Below are 19,214 nucleotides of genomic sequence, written 5' to 3'. Positions count from 1 at the left end.
AGAGATTCGGAGGTTTTTGGGTTTTGGTGGCGTGGGTTTCGAGTGATTCGGGTTGTTTTTGGGGTGGGTTCGAATAGACCGGAGCGGAGTGTAATGGGATGCGCAAAGTGGGGGGAAGGGCGGGGAGGTTTGTTGTTGTTTTGATATTGATTTTTTTTGCAGTGTGTGGTAATGGTTCGAGAATAAGAAAAAGAAGCATAACAAGCATTTAATTTAATAAAGTTTTGATAAACGTAAATGAAAACGATACAAAGATATATAAGAAAAAAAAAAGTATAATATTTATAATACATGTACTCCGCTAAACCGGAGATGAAAGAATGTAAGTGATTTGTTCAGTGGGACAAGAAATAATAAGTGAATGGTTTTTGATTAAGAAAGCGTATCTGCAAGTAAGAGCTCGATAAGAAGCTTCCAGCAGCACCATTTTTACTGAGTCATTTTGAAGATTTTTTTTTCATTTACTATCGAGGTTGTTTTCATCATAATAATGTAAAAGCATTATTCCTATTCTAGTTTTTTTTTGCTGTGAGTTGCTCCGCAGATCACCGAGATTTTCGATAATGGATGGACGGTTGTTTTCGGTTAATATTGATTAAACTAAACTTACTTTTAGGCTTAAGTCTAAGTCCTTATAGCTAGGTTATTTGTTTTTACTTTCGGCAATCAATTTTCTCGGTTAGAAAGACGATCTAATCGTTAATATTTCAAGCTTTTTAGGATGCTTGAATGGTTAATGAATTGAAATGCCAGAGCATTAACATGAAAAAGGCTTTCGATGATGCGAGGCTGGGTTTCAAGCTGAAAAAGTTTGTTTGACTGATTTGTTGTATTTGGATACAAAGTAGAAATAACAAAATTCTTCCGCTTGTTGAATTAGTTACCAATCTAAGAATTTTCTGATCTAGATTTAGTACGTGAGCGATCCACGATCGTTGTTTTCGAAGAAAGTAGCCAATTTTGTTGTCATAATAAACATAAGTTTTCGTTGAAAAAATTCTCTATAGATATATGGCCAATAACCAAAAACAAAACTAGGGAGCTCTACCTTGAGCCATAGTTACGTTAGTTAAAATACTTCGACGATATCGTTTGCGAGGTGCACAATACGTTTCAAAAATATGATTCCTTGTCATTTTGTTAAAGAAAAAATATCGAGTCAGATGCGCAACTAAGTTCTCGCTATTCGTCAATAGATGGTGCCGACAGTAGCGGTCGATTTTGACATGTCTAAAACATGATGAACCAAGCTGTGACATGTGGTAAACAAATATACTAATATACTTTTAGTTGTGTGTGTACAAAATAAGCATCATATGCGAGAAGTGTTACTTTTCTCGTTTTATTCAAAGAAAACAGCGGCTGAAGCGCATCTAGAGTTAACAACAGTTTTTCAGAAATGCCGCTCTAAGTGAAACAACGTGCTTTAAAGACGGTAACTTTGATGTTGACGACTGTCCGCGTGAAGGAAGGCCAAAACCCTTCTAACACGCTGAATCGGAGGAATTGCTCGATGAGGATCCATGCCAAACGCAAGAACAGCTTGCTTCATTATTAGGAGTCAGGTCATTTCCAAGTATGCTTTAAGAAGGATTCAAAACAACGACTTGGATTCCTTACTATTTCAGGCCAATGGACGTTTAGCGTCTTATTTTCGTCTGTTAACAACTGCTCCAATGGAAAAAAAAAAGTTTTCTTCATCGCATGGGTTGTTATGTTATGTTTGTGGGACCAGGTCTAGGTTATTTATTTATGAGCTGTTGAAACCGAACGAAACTTGGGATCGTTGTCGACTTCAATTGGTACGACAAAGCATAGCACTGCGTGAAAACCAGCCACGAGTACCATACGAGTAGAGACACGAAAAAGTGCTTCTATTGCATGACAACGCTCGGGCTCATACTGCCAAAGTCGTTAAAGCTTGCATAGAAATGCTCAAATGGGAAGTCCTAACTCACCCATCGCATTCCCCAAATATTGCGCTGGCCGATAATTACTTGCTCCGTTCGACGGCACATGGTCTGGCTGACCAGCAGTTTTTATATGCTCATATGAAGATATGGGTCCCCGTGGTCCTGTGGTTAGCGATGTCGGTCGGCTAGCTCTCCCACACGGTTGTGATATCGGGTTCGATTCTGGATCAGGTCGAGGAACTTTTCGAGCTTTTCTTGACTCAGCACTGGGGTACGGTGTATCGTTGTACTTATCCTACAACATGCAAAATGTGCCGAAAACATATATATCGATAACGAATTCTCTCAACTAATCTAGTTGATCGAGACCGCATTAGGCTAGCGTGCGATATTGTTGTTGTTGTTGAAGATATCGAAAAATGGCTAGATTCGTGGATATACTCAACAGACGAACACTTTTATAGTAACGGTATTCGAGCTCTGTCAGAAAATTTGGATAAAGTTGAAGCTAGCGATGAGCAATACATTTAATGATTTATAGGTTACTTTATAGGGAACAGCGAGAACAGTTTGCTTTAATATTGGTAATTTCCATTAAAGCGACTGCATGCTTTGAGAATAATTTTAAAACTAGGAACTTAGGTTCCTTATGATTTTGAGCCAAGGGATGTTGAGTGCCGTTTTTTGCCTGTCAGCAACTGGTCCAGCGGTAAAAAAGGAAGGGTTTTCTTCATTGCATTGACGGGCTTGTCTGTTATTCTCAGAGAATCTCTAGCATGAAGGAGAATATTTTTCACTGCGGAAACAACTGCTCTTAGAGTGGTGATCATATCAACGCACTTGCTTTTTTTTCCCTGTAGGGCCGAAACACAACTGCGTCCATTAGTAAGGACTATTGTTGTATGACCCATGTTTGATTTGGTATTAGTCGATTATCCTATCACAACTAAGGTGTGATGGACACTGGTTGACATAATACCCGATCCCAGTTAGGGTCGACTCGTTTTATGAAGTCTAATACCTTACCAGGATCACAATGCCAAATTTCATGGGGCTCTAGTAGCCCTTTTCCAAATATTGACATCCTTTGATTGAACAAGGCTCCACAGATGCAGAGTATATGTTCAGCAGTTTCGGTTTCAAATTGGCAAAAACTACATTCTGTAGATCGAGTTTTTCCAATTTTGTTTAGGTGATACCTACTCGGGCAGTGACCGGTCAACAGACCCGTTAGTACCCGAAGATCTTTTTTATTCAGATTTAGTAGGATCCGAGCTTTCACAGCACTCGGTGTGATAAATCTTCTAGCTTGTCTGGATGTATCCGTGGCGTTCCAGCTTGATTCTACCGTGGACATTTCCCAAGTTCTAAATTCAGTCCTCAGAGCGCATTCTGGGACTCCGCAGAATGGGTTCGGACCAATAAAATTTGATGCTGAGCCTTCTCTTGCTAGGCTGTCGGCTTTTTCATTTCCTTCAATGCCGCAATGGCCAGGCACCCAGTAGAGAGTAACTTCGTTCCTACTGGCCAATTGTCTTTAAGAAAGAAGGCATTCCCACACTAGCCTCGATTGAAGTGCATTTAAAGCTGCTTGGCTGGCAGAAAATATGCAGATTTTCGCAAATCTGTAATTTCTTTTCAAACAGATATCCACACATTCAATAATAGCATGAATTTCTGCTTGAAATACCGTTGGACTGTGGCCCATTGGTATAGCTCTACTGATTCCAGGGCCAAACACCCCGGCTCCAGTATAACGCACTTGTTTGAAAAGAACAGCAAATCGTGGTAGAATTTGAAATATTTCTCCTGAGAGGTGATAGACTGAGGTGAGTTTTCTCACAGGAAAGGGCATTACGCACAATAACTATTGCAGTACTTTTACAGTGAGTCTTTTGAGTAACTATCAAATGAGGGGAGTATCTGGGTAGGAAAACAGATTGCGTTTTTTGGCGAATTTGTTTTACATTTCGAAATTGAAAAAAAAAATCAAGGGGCCACTACTCATTACATTTTTCTACGAGAAAACTTAAGTTACCTCTGTTGTATATAATATCAATAGAGCGCACTGTGATGTAGTTCTGTGTATTCTCACAAAAATGATTCACCACTCTTGTTTCGCTCGGCTGTAGTGTAAGCAGCAAGTAAGTTAATTTTTTCTGCGAGCGGCAGAAGCACAGCACAAAGCAGAAGAAAGAAGTGGGGTGCGAAAAATTACTAAACGTAGCGCCGGGGAAGTGCGGGTTGAATTTTAACTCCGCTCTTTATACATATTGAGAGGGCGCTTCTCAGCCGCAAAGTTACAGAGTCCGCTTTGACAAGCAGATGGTCGTGGGTTCGAATCTAAGAGCCGTTCGATGTCAACGGACTTGAGCAGGCAGGCTCCCCATCAGCCCTTCCTTCACGTTCAATAATTTTCATTGAAATTTAATTAAAAATTTGAAGACCAAAATAAGCTTAAACTAAATTTTTACCATCAAGAAGAAAATAAAACCTTGCGCCTAATTTTGGTCTTTTGGAATGTCAAGCGTCATGAATTTCAACATCCAGCTTTTAATTATATTATAATAATCAATAATAATAAAAAATAGTTAATCAAAACGTCAAACTGCTGACAAAATTTTAACTTTAGAAGGAGTCGTAAATAGTTAATTAGGAATCGGCAAAAAGATAAGACGTCAAATAATTATGAAGTGGAACCACAGACTAACAGACATTAATCTTCGAACAATTTTTTTAATGAACTCGTGTTCGTATGATGACAGTAGTTTACGCACGTAACACTAGCACCATCTACCGCTGTGTTCGCGCGTCCATATCTCAGATTGGGAATCACAACAAAAGTATGAGATCCTGTAACAGCAACCCAGACGGTATTATTGCGCGATGACTATTATTTGACTGGAAATTTGCAACGGTCGTTTTTGTGAAGGTGGTGCTAGACTCCAGTGTTAGGTCTATCAGTCTGTGGTGGAACCCCAAAAAAAATATGTGTTTTGGTAGAAGCGGAGATATATTTTGCGACCAAAATTCCGATGTTGAAAAGCAAGAAAAACCAACTAGCAGAAAATTCAAATTAAAACAGTAAAATGTAATCAAAATGTATAAAGTTGCAACTCAAAAGAAATGGAAATTTAAGACTTCAGTTGTTAGACTTTGGAAAAATAAATTTCACAAGTAAATATACGAAAGGCAGAGGCCTGCATCCACATGATAATCCTAATGAGAATAACAGGTAAGATACAAGTTACTACGAGGTAAGAGGTAAAATGTGAAACTTGAACAGTTAACGTTAGTCATATAATGTAATATGCAAGTAAAATAATGTAGGAAGTCTGCTGTAACTCATTTAGACACGATCTATTTACACTAATAAAGAAAGAACACAATTTTGGAAGGTTACCTCAAAATATAATGTTTATCAATGTCGAGCTGATCCCGAAACTGCACTTAGAAAAAATCAACAAATTTTTTAAAACATCAAAATTACCGCGTTCAAACCGTCTGTGGTTCCTTGAAAATGTTAACTAATGCTGTTAAGATACTTTTGAAGTGAATACAGTAATAGTTTTTTTTTCACAATACCAGTGAGGCCTGAAAGAAGGGTTATTGTTTTGAATGATTGGGTTTCTTTCTCCGATAACAACGATCAAGTGGTACACTGCAAACTACAACTGCTAACTATAGTATCAATCACATGGCTTCAAAGTTGGAGCTGATAGTGTAAATTCTTTTTTGCGTCGTTCGTTTTTAACTGACAACATTGCAACGTTTTCATATGACACACCAGTAGAGAAAAAAAAATTGCGCGCAAATTATCAACTCTTCGACCGAAGTCGTCATTAGTCTCGCTGACTACTGCAAACTATATAAATGAGTTCTATTCTATGGGGTACTTAACAGAACGTCGGCCTATTGAACACTAAGCTACGAAACTATACTACAGATCTATCTCCTGGTATTTGTTGCCGATCGATTGGCACAGCTGGCTTCCTAATGGTCACTCGGTAACCGACAGGAAGCCAAACCGTGCGATTCCCGATAATGCCGTACATTCTAATAAGTAGGATGCGTGGTGATGAGATGAGAGCACACTTCAACGAGGATGATCTTTCGGAGAGTCTGCAGGTTATAGAACACAGAACGACATGCATATTTTCCAGTGAGATTTGGAAAAGTTTGGGACACGCGAAAGGAAGATTTGAGTACGAAAGGAGATGACACAACTAACGACGTAACGAGAAAGAAAGAAAGAAAGTAGAAAGTAGAGACAGCACTGACAGAGGAAAAGTGGTAACAGACAATGCTTCAACCAATGCTGAAACGTGACCAGCTAGATTTTCAAGAGATAAATAATTTCATAAACAAAAACTAGCTTTAAACAGCGAAAGGCAACAATAGATAGCAGCAGCAGTAGCAACAGAAGCGATTTGCATTCGTTGGCTGTGTTGATTTGATTCTCAAGGTGAAGCGACACCTGTGTATCAAAGCGCTGAAACTAAACAGAGCAAGCGTCGCTTTCTGCCACTACGTTGCTGGATGCTGTCGCGTGTAGATGTCTCTGGCTTCTCTTTTGAGCGGGGTGTGAGTAAAAATCGTGCTCAACTCTTGCTTTCTTTCTCATTTCGCTGTGTGCTCGTGTATATTGATGACACTACTATCAGTTTGGGACGGAATATCTACGGTGTGTGTGTCAGTTGGTACGCAAGGGATTTTGTGGTTCACAGCAGTTTGGGGTGACCGGGCGGATGTGGGGGAAAAAGTATACGATGACATTACACGACAGGGCTGTGAATTTGGAGAGTGCACGTGTGTTTGTGTTAGTAGATAACATATGAAAGAAGTCAAAACCTCTGTTCGAAAATATGCTTTCGAACGACAAAAGAAAAAGAAAAAACAAAAATATTCAAAAACACAAAAATTCAAGAAACATTCGTTTGTTAACAAATGGCAAAACAAGGTGATTAGATAAATGAAAAGTAAAGGAAACGTGGAAGTTATAAGTAGGTGGCGAGAGATTGTTAGTGATTTAGACGGGAAACTGAAAGTATGAGAGAAAAAAGAAAACGAGACAAAAAGGAAAAAAATGTTTCTTTTTTTTCTTGGTTTTGTATTAAAGGTAGCCATACCGCGGTTGCGCGTGACTGCGCTGCTTTTATTTGAGCCTGCAGGTGCAAAGGTGGATGGAAGTAGCGACAAGGTTCACGAGCGCATCTACCCTTCACGGCATCCATGCACACCGTGACGGAACCGTCTTCGTGTGTTGTAACGCTCTCCTGCGGATGAGCAAAACGGCATTCGGACTCCGCTCGCTTGCAGGCACCGCGCATGAATTCGCGACATACCTAAAGACATTATCTGCTAATTGATGTTTGTCTTCTTTGATTTTCGAAATGTTGCTAAGTTAAAAGGTTTGTGTTTACTAGTACGTTTTAAAATGGTAGTATTGCTTCATATGCAGTTTAGTAGCTTTTTTTTTGTTTTGCAAAAAAGTACGCTAATTGAAAATTTTAGTTGCTTGCCAAAGAACGGAAACAAACAAATATCGAGAGGTAAAAAGTTGGCGGTTTTAGTAGAATTATCGTTAACTAATTGAAAGTAAAAAACACATCGATCACGGTTGCAGTGAATCGGTAAAAGATCTGGCAACAAACAAAAACTTTTTGAAAGCGGCTCAGTAAAAAACATGTGGTTAAGGTAGTTAAGAAAAAACAACTAAAATCAGTTTTGCAGATAATTGAGCGGTATCAAACAGAAAACTTACGAGCAAATATTTATAGTAGGGTGACGGTCTGCTTTAAGCGCGAAGGTCCTCTCATGGGCCTTCGCAGCATAACCAGCCGAGTGGTTAGAGCGAGTGGCGCAACAAACAGAAAAAAATGGTAAGATCCAGAAAAGAAAACTTTTTTTAGGCGGAGATGCAAAAATAATACTAACAAATGAGGAAATCGGAAAGCGCACGCAAAAAAAATATTTGCAGCAGTGCTGAATTTTGATTGTGAATTTATTTTTGGGAATTTTTCTGAGACAGTCACGTTGCTCGAAGGGCTGTTTTTTTTTTCTTTTTCCACGGGGAACGCGGTTTTTGAATGGCTTTTTGGTAACAGTAAGGTAGGCGACGGTCCCGTAGTTCCAGGCCTTTAGAGTATTTTGAGTTCGGCACGAGATGTCATGCATTTGTGACGATACGAGCGGGTACGAACAGTGGAATGCGTCAAGGATCCCGTTCGTGGTGGGTTGTAGGGGAAAGTAACTAATAACAAAGAAGGGACAATAGTGATAAGTGGTGTTGAAGGTGGGAAATGACAAAGTATAGTAGACAGCGGGGACGAGGGGTCACTGAACCGGGCGGGGGGTCATAATAGAAAAATTGGTGTTGTTGTGTTTTCAGTGTAGCAAGTTTGAATGGAAGGACGAAACGAGAGAGCGGTTCTGTTTGCTGAAGTACGAGGTTGTCTAACCGTATGCAGAACAGATGAAAAACGTGGTGGATACGCAGAGGCATGAACTCTGTTGATCTCCTCTAGATTGAAAGGACCTTCAGGTCCGACGAAGGGAAAGCAAAGAAACTAGCCTTGTTTTATGGAGCTATCGATACATTGTCTAATCTATATAGGCTCGGCTCAAAGTTTAACATAACAAAAAAAAACTCAAGTATAGACGACTATTGTTCTACTACTGACTACTGGTTAGTAAAAAATGCTATTGCGTTTGTCAGCTAACCGAAACCGTGCGGACACAGTTTCCTTCTGATGGTTGGTGTCTTCGCTATTCTAGCCAACGTTTGTTATGTCTCTGTTTGGAAGCGTTGCCAACGTCAACACGAGTTAGTCCTTGAGCAAATTGAGATTAGATTCGGTCTCGCTTCAATTTGCGCTTTAGGACTCGTATGGTCTCTTGAGAGTCTGATTCACTCGGGGTTGTACCGTAAGTTATGAGAACACCAATGTTTGTATGTATTTGCTGATCGCACCATATGACGGGAAAGTTTTTTGTCAATCAGACTAGCAACTGAATGAAAATGATAGTGTTAAACTGAAGCGAGAAGCCCTGATATAAATAAACATTGTCGCTGGTGTTATTACAAAGTTGTTTGTCAGTGAATTTAGTGATTATTTTTATTGACGAATATTGTATAATGATGTAACCAGCGACAATATTGAGCTACAACTTTGATTTGTACTGTGATAATTGTAATCTTCTGCAACCGAATGTACTTCAATCGATATTCCCAAATTGCCTTCTAAATGACTGTTAATCACTTGATTTGATGGTTTGTTGTTCAGCATATTTTTTTCAAGTCAATATAAAATTGCCAAATTATCTTTTCATTCCATAAAACGAAACAATTGTGCGAAATTTTTGTTCTATCAACCCAATCGTAGGCACACATCAACAATCGAGTATTTCACAATGGCTGAACCATTGCGTTCGTTATTTTGCAAACTTGGTGAGTGATGCTTTGTTCGAAACAGTTTTTACCACAAACGGAATCATTAGTATGTGAAAATTCGAGCTTATTTTCATCCGTTTTCATAGTTTAGTTTGCAGCCTTTTTTATCACTTTAACTCCCTCCTCCCCCTCTTTAGTGACCGTGTTTAATTTAACAAATTGATTAAAATGGATCAGTCGGAAAATCCCAGCTTTTAGATACGCTGTCAGCTATCGAGCTCTAATTCACGAATCGAGCCTGCTGAAAACAAACGATTCCATTCATTCATTCATTCATTCGTTTGTTCGTTCGGTCGTCTCTGCTCTGCCCGTCCGTCAGCTGCCGATGTTGGTTCGCCATCGTCGAAGCATAGTTAATTGATGCACTTTCATGTAATTGCACTTTACGATCAATTTATCAACGAAACTTGCTATATTTTTCATCTGCTGACAGTGGCAATTTTCTGGATCTGGTTTCGAAACGATTGCACGGGAGGAAAATGCGCACTGCATTTTCCTCCCCCGCCGCTTTACTCGCGGTTCCGTCTGCGTTCGCTCTACGTTCTGAGTGGTGTTGTGACAAAGAATCCTGTCAACCTGAACAAGCTATGCCGCCTCGGACCGGCTACGGCGACGATGGCGACTCGACCCAGCACTGTTTCGTTGGTGAACGAATGAACAAAAAAAAAACATCATCAAAAAGTCACATACTCAACATCATTGGCGGGACGGCATGCAAACAAATTTGCACACACGGCGTGAAATATTGTGATAAACGAGCGCGCAGTGGCAGTGGCATACTGGACGATTGAATGGCTCCGTTGGCACGAGGAAGACGAAAAGGGGCGGGAAATGTCGGTTCGGGAGGAGAGGCATAAAATGCGGCCTATATTAAGGTAACAAATTACCCTTCTCACTCACTCGCCGAAAGCGTGTTAGGGGTGCACGGTGGGTGGTTGATGCCGGATATCCATCCTGCTGCGCATCGAACGAATGGATCCATTAAAAATGAGGACAACAACCGGGAGGTAAACTTGTGTGCCAACAATAAGTTGATTTTCATTGAATTTCCTTGAAAGCGATCGAAATGGATCTGGTTTGCGGAACAACAACCAACAAATTCGTTGAAAATTGTACACTAGGGGACCGATTGAAACACATTACGAATTTGCATTAATCTAGAGTCTGCTAAACATTACTAATCTTCCACTAGCTGAAACGATTGCCGTAGACATACATTCCGAGGGTTGAACAAGTAAAAACATATAATCAAATACTAGTAACTAACAGACGTGCGCTGAAGCGAACATTTCGGGCTTTTGAGGCGCAAGGGATCGGTCGTTCGGTTTGTATAGCCTTGTTTTTCCTTTTGTGTGCTTGCATTTTCCACTCCATGTACGTGACAATCGAACGCCGCGTCGAATGACTGATCCCTTGGCTGTGGCTATATCTAACGGTTTTTGGTCAAAATCGATCATACGGATGCAACACAAGACACTGAGTTTGTTTACTGATGGTTTGCGTTTTTTTTTTGCTTATTTGCTGGCGACTAACTTTTATTATATGGAATTAATATAGTAGATATTGCTCATGTCATTCCATTATGCGTTATACGGGGCGTCTGCCTCCGGGAAGGCAAACAATTACTGTACAATAGTTTCTAGATTACTTAACTAAAATTATATACAGCGAAGTTGGTTGGTTGTTTGATTAAGGTTTTGCTGGGGGAACTTTCAATGTGTGCGGTGTCCTTGGTTTCGCGTCAAATTGAATTGTATACAAAATTTTAACACCAATTTGAACTATGCAAGATTTATGAAAAGGATGATGAGATCATCTTTGTGATGATTAGTAACCCGTTTTACAGTTGACGATTGACGGTTAATTAGAAAAATTTACTAAAAATTATGGAAAAGGATTGAGAAAAGTTTGGCATGTCGAAGCGCTTTCTATTGATTTTCAAAACTATTATTTAATCTTGCCGTTATGATTCTCTATTAGAAGAATGACTTTGTGTTAGAAAATAACGATTTTTTTTCTTAGAAAAAAAAAATTACTCGGCGGGTTTGTTGTATCTCCGTTTACTAACGGGAAAACTTTATTGAAGTCCCTGAAGACTTGACGCACTTCCGAGGCGGCTAGGGGCAATAAAACTCTGTCAAGGCCCTTTCTCAGATTTGACTCTAATTTTAGGGAATTGTTCGCATGACGTCACTATGCAAACTTTTTTCATTTATTTACCAAATACAAGTTTATTGACATACTACGTTCAGATGAAATTTATCATATAAAAACCTTAGAGAATAACAACAAGTTTTAGTTTGTATCCTCGCCACTAGTGGCGCTACAAAATCTCTCTTTTCAGTGTCACACTCTAGAGAAATGGAGTCTTCAGCTAAGTCACAAAAACTGCGCTGAAGACTTTTTTCTAGTAACCTTTCCTGTTTTGGAGATACACCTATCTGTATCAGATTAGACTTTACAATTAGATTTTTTTGAATATTTGAAAAACTGTAGCATTGAGAAAGCAATAATGTTCAGCATATATTTGCACATCATTGAAACACACAAGTTTGTATAAGACACGAAATAGATAACTTTTACAAAGACCGAGGTATTGCCAACAAATCTAAGACAAATATCACTTTTTGTACATCCCCAGATCACACTCAAACAAAATCTACCTGCGTAGGTTGAATTAGACTAGTCGACAAAATGAAAAAAGTGCATTCCAAAAGCTCAAACCGGAAAAAAATGAAAGATTATAGCTATTCAACCATTCCTATGATTTTTTTGTGCGCCTAACCATTACCAAAACGCGTCAACTTACGTGAGAGTGTCGTATATTTAGATTGCTCGCCTGGTTCGTTGCTTTAACGTTATGTTTACGAGGAAACTCATTGAAAACTCTGAAAAACGGCAATGACCAGGGACACCAAAATTCACTGGAATGGTTGAATAGCTATAATTTTTACATTTTTTCCGGTTTGAGCTTTTGGAGTGCACTTGTGTTAACTAGTATATGATTACCACAATCACTCTATGTAATTGTTTGAGAGGTAGATTCCTTCGAGGTTCATAAAGTCATATTTTTTGTATTTTATGGCAATGACTTGATCTGTGTCAATTTTCTGAGAGGAGTTATTCCGTACGGGCTTCTTTCGCACGTATACGACTGCCTTTGTTTCACTTTTATTATCACAAGACTTAGAAGATGTCTACCGGGACGCTTCATTGTGGAGATAGCGGTGGGATATCATTTTAACCATTCCATTTTTCTTAACCGCAAGACTGAAAAGCGCCCTAGCGGCGGAGTTCTGAATTAAAACTTATCATTCTTGTAGGTTTTTTTTTCATATACTAAATGTCTTCTGAAGATAGTACGACAATAGTCAGTATTCGGAGGGCAAATAAAAAAACACGATTTTGAGCTCCTTTTTTGCAATAACTCGGTCTGTGGAGAAGCTATTTTTTATGTCTTCTACAAAGGTATGTATTTCAATGATATACAAAAATATGCTAAACAATGATGAACAGTGTAACAGTGTTAGAAGAAAAAAGTCTGCAGCACTGTTTTTTGTTGCAGCATTATCTACAACTTTGTCGAAGACTTCATTCCTCTAAAGTGTAGGATTGAAAAGGGTTTTAGATACTGAATATCTCCTGCACATAATATGTCAATAAAACCAGCGTTTGGAGAGTTCACGATTTTGAGCGCTCGTACCACTGTGGCTATGTGGGACTTTTCTTTCTTTTTTGATAAAAGTGTCATTTTTTTATCGACAATCTCTATTAAAATATGAACAGAGAATTAGAAATAAACAAATTCAATATTTTTGGAGAAAATACGTCAAGGAATTAAAAAAAATCAATTTGAGCCGTAGTGCTGCCAGATACGTTTTTTACGCCTTTGAAAAATAAAATTGCAGTTTTCGGAAAATGAGTACATTTTGATTTCAAATTTGACAATTACGTTATGTTTCTGAGAAAACTTTACTTGAAAAACACTTATCACTCCGAGTTGTTCTGAAAAAAAAACTCAGCATTTTAAAGAAATTAAATTAATTTTACTTTGTTAATATCTCTGGAAATATTTTGATTTTGGACATTTTGGCTAATGCTACTTGAAAGAGACTTACCAAGGAATTGAGAAGGTATTAAAGGTATAAAATTTTGACCCTAAGTGTTGCCAGGTGCTTGAATATCCATAGAAATAGTTTTTTTTTTATTTATTTGGAAGTTTTCGTTTCAGACTGAATCTCTAAGTAACTGAAACATTTCCGGTCAAAATTTGTTTTTTTAACTACTTAACTAATTTCTTCCAAATTTAATAAAAAATGTTCATAAACAAAACAGAGACATTAGCCATGTAAGAAAAAAAAATAAAGGCGAATCAGAACAAATTTGACTTTACTTTGAAATTCTGTAACTCAAGTCTTGCTCATAATACCACTCAGTGATACGTGTTTTTCATGTTAAATTTTCCCAGAAACAGGTCAAATTGTTTAATTTGAAATCAGAATATAACCATCTGCCGAAAAACAAAATTTGATTTTTTTCAATATAAAAACATTATATCTGATAACACGGCACTTCATTTTAACATTCTTTTCGGATTCTTGCACTACTTGTCTTCAAAATGTAATGTGTCCAGTTCAGGATGGCAAAAAACTTTTCAAATTAAAATTTCCTGATTTTTCTAGATATTCCCTAAAATAACATTACTTTCCTGATATTGATATTGTTCCCTGATAGCGGTATAAAAAATTGCAACGTAGTTGTGCGCAAATCTGAAATCCTAGCGAAAAATATGAAACCGAACCGGGGAGGTCCTGAATTAACCTTTTTTGCTAAAAAATATGTTTTAGCGCTGAGACTCGTTTAAAATAGAATCACGTCTTGGTTAAAAAATTTTCCCTGAATATTTTTCAGTTTCCACTGACTGATGATTGAATTCCATGACATTCCCTAATTTTCCAGATTTTCCGAGTTTTCACCACCCTGCATTTATATGGCATATCTGGATATAGAAGAAAATTACCTAAAACTAGAGAACCTTTAACAAGATTTCTTGGAAAGTTCGGCGTATAATACCTCTGTGTGATAAGTAATTTTTGTGTAAAATTTTCCCACTAACATGATGAGCCTTTCAAATTTGAAATCCAAATACATTCATCTGCCGAAAACAACAATTTTAATTTATATACCAAAAATAACGTAACTGGTAACACTGCACTTGAGTTTAATATTTTTGTGGATTTTTTGACTGATTTTCTTCAAAATCCAATTTCTATAACATAACATATCCGGAGATGTAAGAAAAAATTAGAAAAAGAAATTTTTTAAAACAAGAGAAAATTTGATTTTAGTGGTTAACCACAAATTACGAAGGGTTTTGAAGGGAAAGAGGGGTATTCAAATTTCTTATAAACGTTTACGATGAGGGAGAGGGGGAATCAAGAAAATCTTACGTAACATTGAAATGTTACAAAAACAACTTAACAACTTTCAAAACTCAACAAATCTTAAATCAGTTCAAAAATATGTCGCTGAGATTTCAACAAATTGAACCTGAGCATGCAGCGAATCCACCCCGGCTAAAAATATGTACTTTTGTTTGTTAACTTAGTTTTCTGTTTTATTTGCTTTAATATGATATGAATCAAATTCGTTGATTTTTTTTGTTTTCTATGAATCTGTTGAATATATTTTTTTTCGAAAAATATTTTTTTTTATTTCCAATTTTTCTTGAGCAGAAAATCTTACATAAGAATTGAGAGAGGAAGAGAAAGAGAATTTTAACTATGCTCTATTATGGGGGCATATTTAGAATTTGAAATTGAAAACAAAATACTCTCATTTGCCAAAAAAAAGCAATTTAGTTTTTCAAATGCCCAAAGAACATATCTGGTAACACTACCGCTTATAATTATTATTTTTATGGATTCCATGATGGATCTCGACAAAAGCGAAAAAAATGTTACCCTAAAACTCAAAATAGTTGCCCTAAAAAGATTATAGCCTATTAGCCATTCCTGTGAATTTTGAAGCCCCTGGTGTATGCAGAAGTGCGTCGAAAGGCCGCACAGTAAGTGCTCACCGAGTTCGTCGCTTCTATGCTGGATTATGGGAAAATTCATTTAAGGCTCTGAGAAAGTTAAGCTGGTTATCTTTTCAAGGGGCACCAAAATTCACAGAAATGGTTGAAAAGTTAGGGGAACCGCTCCATTATTCATTTCATTAAGCCGATATTCACGAAGAATGCACGGATTAAACACCAAATTTTCACGAAATCATTGAACAAATAAACTAAATATGCCTACGTGCTCTTATGGAATCGTTTAGCATTGTATATTTAGTAAAATTAGCTAGATTTATCCTGAATTCTGTAAAACAAACCGTTTTTCACAACGCTTCCATATCCATCTCAAAACTTGAATAACTGCTCAATTATTCGTCACATGACGCCCCCATATTCATCACACTGTTAATCATGAATGAATTACATTATCAAGAATGAACGTAGCCGCAGCCCGTCGTAGTGGGTTGCCTAGATATCCGCTGCAGTTGTTTACGTGCAAAATTGGTAGCCTAGGTTACCACTGCAGTGCTGTCGATTTTTGTCAATTATGTCAGAATAATTCAACGTTTTCAATATGAATTTTTCGTATCAACAGAAACTGATTTGGCAGCTTTTGATTTTCTTCAACGCAGTAAAAACAGATGAAAATACATACAGTTGAAATTTAGGAATTGTAGAAATTCAACTCATATATTTCTGCTAATTCAAGCTTGTTTTAGGAAAATTGAGGTGAACATTTCAAAGATGAATGTATTCTCAGTGTAAAGAGTGATTTTGTTAAGTGATTAAAATAAAAAGTGGTCCGCTGGTGATGAAAAAAACTTTGGTTGGCTGCTGAACGAGTCCCGTTGTAGCCGTATAGAACAATGCGCGGATTTCGTTTTCTGAGGTAGGTGATTGAATTAAACGAGTTTTCGAGTGCAGGTGCCCGACTATAATATCAAATTTAGTGCTTTCAAGTGAGTTTTTGAGGATTATACTTTATGAGGAAGCTCCATTCCATGGATAAGCAGATTGGTTTAAGAAGAAAATATGCATTTTTTGCTGTTTTCAATTGTGTTTTCATATTGTATGAGATGAATATATGGGCTGAGATGAATAATGGAGCAGTTCCCCCTTATATTTCTATTTTTTCCAGCTTGAGCTCTAGGATTATAGGTTTTTGACTATCACAGTACCAGTGGTGCCCCTAGCCAGCTTTTGTTGACTAGTGTAATGTATCAGTTTATTTCTAGAGAGTAGGTGTTGTTGAAAGATAATAAAGGTTTTTGATGACGGCATTTTCATCAAAAGGGGGTGGATTTCACGGAGCCAATCGGTACTAAAGCCGGATTTTTTGCATAGTGACCTTATATGAACAATTTCCTGAAGTTTGAGCCAAATCTGAGAAGGTAACGACCATGGCATGAGGGGTGCACACTTTTGATGGAAAGTAGAAAAATCGTCATCTGGGGTAGATGAGCCAGTTATGGCAAGTGCAACAGTTATGGCTATATCGCTTAAGCGCAACGTTACCAATTATGGCACTATTCTATTTGAACTTCACAGGCCAAACCTGGTCCATGCCATAACTGGTACATATTTTAGGTATTGCCATAACTGGTACACCTCTCCTAGTTTAGTTTGAATAATCGGTATAAATTTGAAGATTCAGAACAAGGTTCTTCTGATGCGTCCATGGAACAATATGTCCTCAAACGTTAAACAAAATTTTCTATTTTTCTATGGAAAATATATCAAACTATCAAGATGATTGCATTCAATTCATGAAACAATCAATTGCTTGAAACATTTTTTTTAATAATTTAATAATTTTTTTTAATGATTTAATAATTTTAATAACTTAATTAATTTTAATTTTAATTTAATTTAATATATGAATCAGCCGCACTTTGTAAGGCTTTCCATTCAATTTCTCATGTTGTGTGGCAAACATTAAATTTTCAATTATTTTTCTATCAATCGCCAAAAGCAAAGGTTATGCTAGTTAAATATTCATTTTAGGCAATGATCTGAAACAATTCGTACTGGGCAAACCAACCAAACGACAATGACAAAGACAATGTTAAAATAATGGCAAACATACCTATGAGCAGTGGCTTCACAAATATATTTGAAAACATCGCTTCAAAAATATAAATAACCAGAAAATAGTAAAGCTTCTCCACGAGTTAGCGTCCGGTGGAGTGACATGGTAATCTATTAGCACTTTTGATTCATTGTTTCCCGCTAGTATCAATGACCTGAGTCAAACTTATTTTGTCTAAAATAATCTATTTTATCTTCACTATTTGGGCTTCAGAAGCCATGCGCTTACTGTGTTCTACTTTATCCACACCTTGAAAGTTCCCCCACGCAAATGCTTAGAAATATTAGGCATTGGTTATAGTAATTACAAAAAAAAAAATAAGGTTAAACATAGTCAAAGTCTATTCACAGCCAGAAAATTCATGTACAAAAAGAGAAATAATTAATGTAGCGTTCTGGGTTGAATAAAATGTGCATTTATAGAGACAATATATATATATATTTATATATATATATATATATATATATATATATATATATATATATATATATATATATATATATATATATATATATATATATATATATATATATATATATATATATATATATATATATATGTATAGTAAGTACTGGTAAACAAGTAGTGAGGTGCAGAAAGACAACAAAAAAAAAAAAAAAAAGAAAAGAGTAGATACGGAGACCACAAAACATGTCTCGTTTCTGTACAGTCAAAGCATTCGATCAATACATATGTATATAAAGGATAAAAACGAATTATTTTTTTATTCGCTTTTTTTTGTAGAGATAAGAAAGAGTGTATAGTATAGGAAAACTATTGGCAGTTTTAGACCAGCGGGTAGGATTGTGACCAGCTTACCTCGAGCCTGTCCGAGCGAGGGATCTTCTGCTGCTGTGCCGGGACTACGGCTTGCTGCACGACGGGCCCCAGCTGGGACACGCCGGACGGATCCGCGGGCCCCAGCAGCGTTGGCATCAGATGGCCGGGTGGAAAGTATGGACTGTACGTGCTAGCGGGCATGCCAGTCAGGTAAGGATTCGTTGCCTGTGTCGGTTGGAAAGAAAGAGAAAAAAGGAAGAGAAAGAAGAAGAAAAAACGTACGATTATTATATGCGGTGAATGGTTTTTCGCGACGAACGCTGCCGGTAGTTTCGGGAAAGGGAGTTGCCGGTGCCGATCCTTCTACGGTTGCTGCTAGTGCTGCTTGAGCTAGGCGCTTGGTTGCTGCTGGAAGATGAACGAGCTTCTTTCGGCGAGGTGGTAGCAAAAACAGCAATAGTCGCTTGCGGTTTGCGATGGCGCACTCGCTGTGGTTTTCGTTTTTCTCTCGCTGACACGGTGGGAAATTGCGGTTTAACATTAACATAAAAATGCAATTAAGCTCGACAGTCGTTCGCGGGCTTTGCGGAAAATAGATGTTCAAACAAAAATCGCTTGAAAGTTTCCCGCTTAGTTTTCCTTCCTTGGGAGGGAACCTTTCAGGCGACCGTTTGCTTGATATTGACGACGTAAGAAACGTAAAACTAGTGAAGAAGCAAGGCTTTAGGCACACAGTAGCAAACTTAATATGTATAGATAAAGGGAACTTATGGTTTTCCATGGTAAACAGGAACAAGGTCATGAAAAATAAAACGAAGAAAATTATCATAAGATTAATGTAGCGTATACTACATATACACTTGTGATGGCAAACCGCACTAGACTGACGGATTCGGCCGATACCGAAGCACACCGGGA

At 37.6% G+C, this 19,214-nt stretch overlaps 1 protein-coding gene across 42 annotated transcripts in view; it reads right to left on the bottom strand.

Moving 5' to 3' along the window:
- The window catches only part of LOC129722556 (protein muscleblind), a 745,426-nt gene that overhangs the window by 40,443 nt on the left and 685,769 nt on the right, over positions 1–19,214 (bottom strand). For 28 of the 42 annotated variants that reach the window (XR_008727624.1, XR_008727615.1, XR_008727616.1 and 25 more), the window contains 2 exons: positions 18,336–18,521; positions 7,043–7,258 (listed from right to left, as the gene is read on the bottom strand). Coding sequence is in view for 32 of the 42 variants with exons in the window: in XM_055676090.1 (XP_055532065.1) it covers positions 7,043–7,258; positions 18,336–18,521 (402 nt within the window). In the remaining 10 variants the exon portion in view is untranslated. Of the gene's footprint in view, positions 1–4; positions 6,955–7,042; positions 7,259–18,335; positions 18,529–19,214 lie in introns of those variants that run through there. The other 14 variants (XR_008727621.1, XR_008727622.1, XR_008727623.1 and 11 more) reach the window with 3 other exon arrangements.

Source organism: Wyeomyia smithii, chromosome 2, assembly GCF_029784165.1.
Source record: "Wyeomyia smithii strain HCP4-BCI-WySm-NY-G18 chromosome 2, ASM2978416v1, whole genome shotgun sequence".
NCBI classification, from domain to species: domain Eukaryota; kingdom Metazoa; phylum Arthropoda; class Insecta; order Diptera; family Culicidae; genus Wyeomyia; species Wyeomyia smithii.
Note: the sequence above shows the minus strand (reverse complement) of the source record. Positions and strands in the feature narration are given on the sequence as shown.